Below are 3249 nucleotides of genomic sequence, written 5' to 3'. Positions count from 1 at the left end.
GAACCGCTTGCAGACCAAGTCCAGCTCGCTCATGGCAACATGTCCGAGTGCTGATAGAACGGCAATCCTTCATATTGGTCAGGCAGCCAGGAGATGAAAAGCCACTGACACTGTTTTGTAGAACACCAGGAGACCACCAAGCCAATCTGTAGAATCCAGTGATCAGAGTCCAGATATATATCCAGAACAGAGAAGAACAGAGGTCCCACCTTTGACATGTCCTCCCATGAAAGATAAAACTTTGTTCCAAAAGTTTTATTGAGAGACCAGCTAACCAAATCCATAAAAATAAAAATATCCATAATTTCTAGTTTCGGATGAAAAATGTAGAGAAGCTCCAAGCAGCAAAGCAGGGAAGATAAGGAAGGGCAGGAGAGAAGGAAGAAGCATCATACTCCTCCGAGAGCAGAACAAAAAAAAGTTATTATATGATATTATTAAACTGGTGATAAAAAAGAAACACTGTGGTAAAAAATTACGTTTCAGTTACTTAGGAATGTGCCTTGTTTCTTATATGGCAGCACTATAAATGTTAATATTTTTTTAAGAAAAAGCTCTGACAGAGATTTTGTTCTGCCAACAGTTGGAAACCTCCCGTCTCCCTCCACAGCTAACCTGGCCACACTGCAGTCCTACAGGCCCATTCTGAGTGAATATGGACCTCCATCTCTAGGATTCTCACAGGTAACCTTGTTAAATTTAAACAATCTTTAAACATGGCTGAAAATATCACTGGGTAATTTATTCATATAACGTTAAGATATATACAATGCTATGAAAACGTAGTTGCCCTTTTACAGATTTGTTGTTTTTTCATTTTTGGCACACAACGTGTGCAAACACGCCAAGATATGATTTTATGAGGAAAAACCTACCGGATAACTTCACCCTGGCACCAACAAATTCCCATAAAGCTGCCATTTTTCAGTAATCACTTGGTGAAGGGTCGTATGAAATGAGTAAGGGGTCTCTGCAATAGGTTTTGTCCTGTGGGCGGAGATGGCCCAAGAGACATGATTGGTCAGATTGACAGTGCGGTTTGAGGAGGCTGGAGGCAGCGGGGAGTAGCTTGATCGAGTCGGGCAGGAAGCAACGTTTTTTAAGATTAAGTTTAGTCATAACTTGAGAAAGGAAAGTGCTAGCTGCACGAAATTTGAATGTCATACATGTGAAAGGATGTGTAAAAAGATCACTAAAAATAAAAAATTTACAGGCTGGTTAGGGTTGTTTTAACCAAGTAAGTAAGTAAGTAAGTAAGTAAGTAAAGTTTTATTTATATAGCGCCTTTCACAGAAATAAATTCACATGGTGCTGTACATTCATGGAAGGGGGAGGAGGAAGTTAAGACAGGTCATGGAGCAAAACACGGCTGCGCTACCTTAACAACAGAACAACAGAACAACAGAAAAACTAAAACCCACATAATGAAAGATGAGGAAAAAAGCAAAAACATCATATTATATCAACACTGTGACACACTATGGTGTTTATCAAAAAAACCTCTGCATAGGGCAGATTTATTAGCCAGAGGCATAAGTGAGATTAGGGGGGTCCGAAGAATACAGTCCCCTAAACCAGCGCAGCCAAAGTTCAGAATATTGATGGAACTGTTCATTCTGTGAGCCCCCAGCCTGCTCAGGAATCAGATTAAACGGGTGAGAGAGGAGGGGGAAGGTGTGGGGCAGAGCCTCGTCGACGTAATCCAGCCAGGAAGGATTTAGTCAACAGATCAAGGCCGTTGTCTGGGAGATCCAGATTCTGTAATCAGTTGTTTTGGGAACAGAAGAGTCAGGCAGATGATAACAATTTTCCATCTGCTTTACTGTCTACTGGAAGTCTCAAGGTGGTGAATCCAATCAGACAAATAATGTGGACAAATTCCACCGAGCTGATCTATCAGCTTCTCCAAGATGAATTCCATTTGGCCAGCAAAGACCAGGGACCACAGCCGGCCCTCGACCCTCAATAGAACCGCTTGCAGACCGAGTCCAGCTCGCTCATGGCAACATGTCCGAGTGCTAATAGAATCCGGCCACCCATTCAGTTGGTCAGGCAGCCAGAAAATGAAAAGCCACCGACTCTGTTTTGTATAACACCAGGAGACCACCAAGCCAATCTGTAGAATCCAGTGATCAGAGTCCAGATATATATCCAGAACAGAGAAGAACAGAGGTCCCACCTTTGACATGTCCTCCCATGAAAGATAAAACTTTGTTCCAAAAGTTTTATTGAGAGACCAGCTAACCAAATCCATAAAAATAAAAATATCCATAATTTCTAGTTTTGGATGAAAAATGTAGAGAAGCCTCCAAGCAGCAAAGCAGGGAGGGAAGGGCAGGAGAAAAGGAAAATGCATCTTACTCCTCTGAAACCAAGCCATATTGTTACACATCCTTTCACATGTACGATGTTCAAATTTCGTGCAGCTAGCACGTTCCTTTCTCAAGTTATGACTAAAATTAATCTAAAAAAACATGTTGCTTCCTGCCCGACTCGACCAAGCTACTCCTCGCTGCCTCCAGCTTCCTACCCCACCGTCAATCTGACCAATCACATCTCTTGGGCCATCTCTGCCCACATCAAGACTTCCGCCAATCACGAGCAGGGCCGTCTCCACCCACATTAAAACCTGGGCCAATGACGATTCGGGCCATCTCCGCCCACAGGACAACACGTTCTGCAGAGACCCCTACTTGTATAAAATTGGACAGTTTGACAGAACTCAAATTATCTTGAAAGTGTTAGCTAACTGCAGTGTGTAATATACTCTCAGCTCATTGGTCAGTCAATGAAACCCTCACTGATTGGTTGTACGCCAAGCGACAGCAACAAAAGTTGAACATTTTTCAAGTTTCTTATGTCACGTTGCAAGCTTGCGTGTGCACATCTCTGTGTACGAGCGCGAAATTTCACATGCTCGAGTTTTGCCAATCGCTTCGCTGGAGGTAACACATTCTCACTCCCAACTCGTCAACATATTGACACTTTTCCAAAGTTCCCTCTGTGTCTTATTTTGATGTGTCGGGTAACCCCCTCGCATCAGTCCTTGCCGCCCGCGGCTTCTCTGGGTTGCGCCACCAGGGGTCTTTTGGGTCGGGGGTCTGAGGTTAACGTGAGGGATCAGGATAAATGGTGTAAGAGATGAGTTATTTATGCAAATAACTTACCTTACATCTTCTCATAACAAAGTTAGGAGAGTAAATTTTTACCAAGGTTTTCCTCATTACTTTAATATTTGTCTGTGCAAAG

At 42.9% G+C, this 3249-nt stretch overlaps 1 protein-coding gene across 1 annotated transcript in view; it reads left to right on the top strand.

Moving 5' to 3' along the window:
- Positions 1 to 583: 583 nt before the first annotated feature.
- Positions 584 to 3249, top strand: part of cdk2ap1 (cyclin dependent kinase 2 associated protein 1) — a gene marked incomplete at its 5' end in the record, with an annotated part of 9171 nt that continues 6505 nt past the window's right edge. The window contains 1 exon segment of the mRNA XM_014025422.1: positions 584 to 684. Within this exon segment, the coding sequence (XP_013880876.1) occupies positions 584 to 684 (101 nt within the window).

This window comes from Austrofundulus limnaeus, unplaced genomic scaffold, assembly GCF_001266775.1.
Source record: "Austrofundulus limnaeus strain Quisiro unplaced genomic scaffold, Austrofundulus_limnaeus-1.0 Scaffold474, whole genome shotgun sequence".
NCBI lineage: Eukaryota > Metazoa > Chordata > Actinopteri > Cyprinodontiformes > Rivulidae > Austrofundulus > Austrofundulus limnaeus.
Note: the sequence above shows the minus strand (reverse complement) of the source record. Positions and strands in the feature narration are given on the sequence as shown.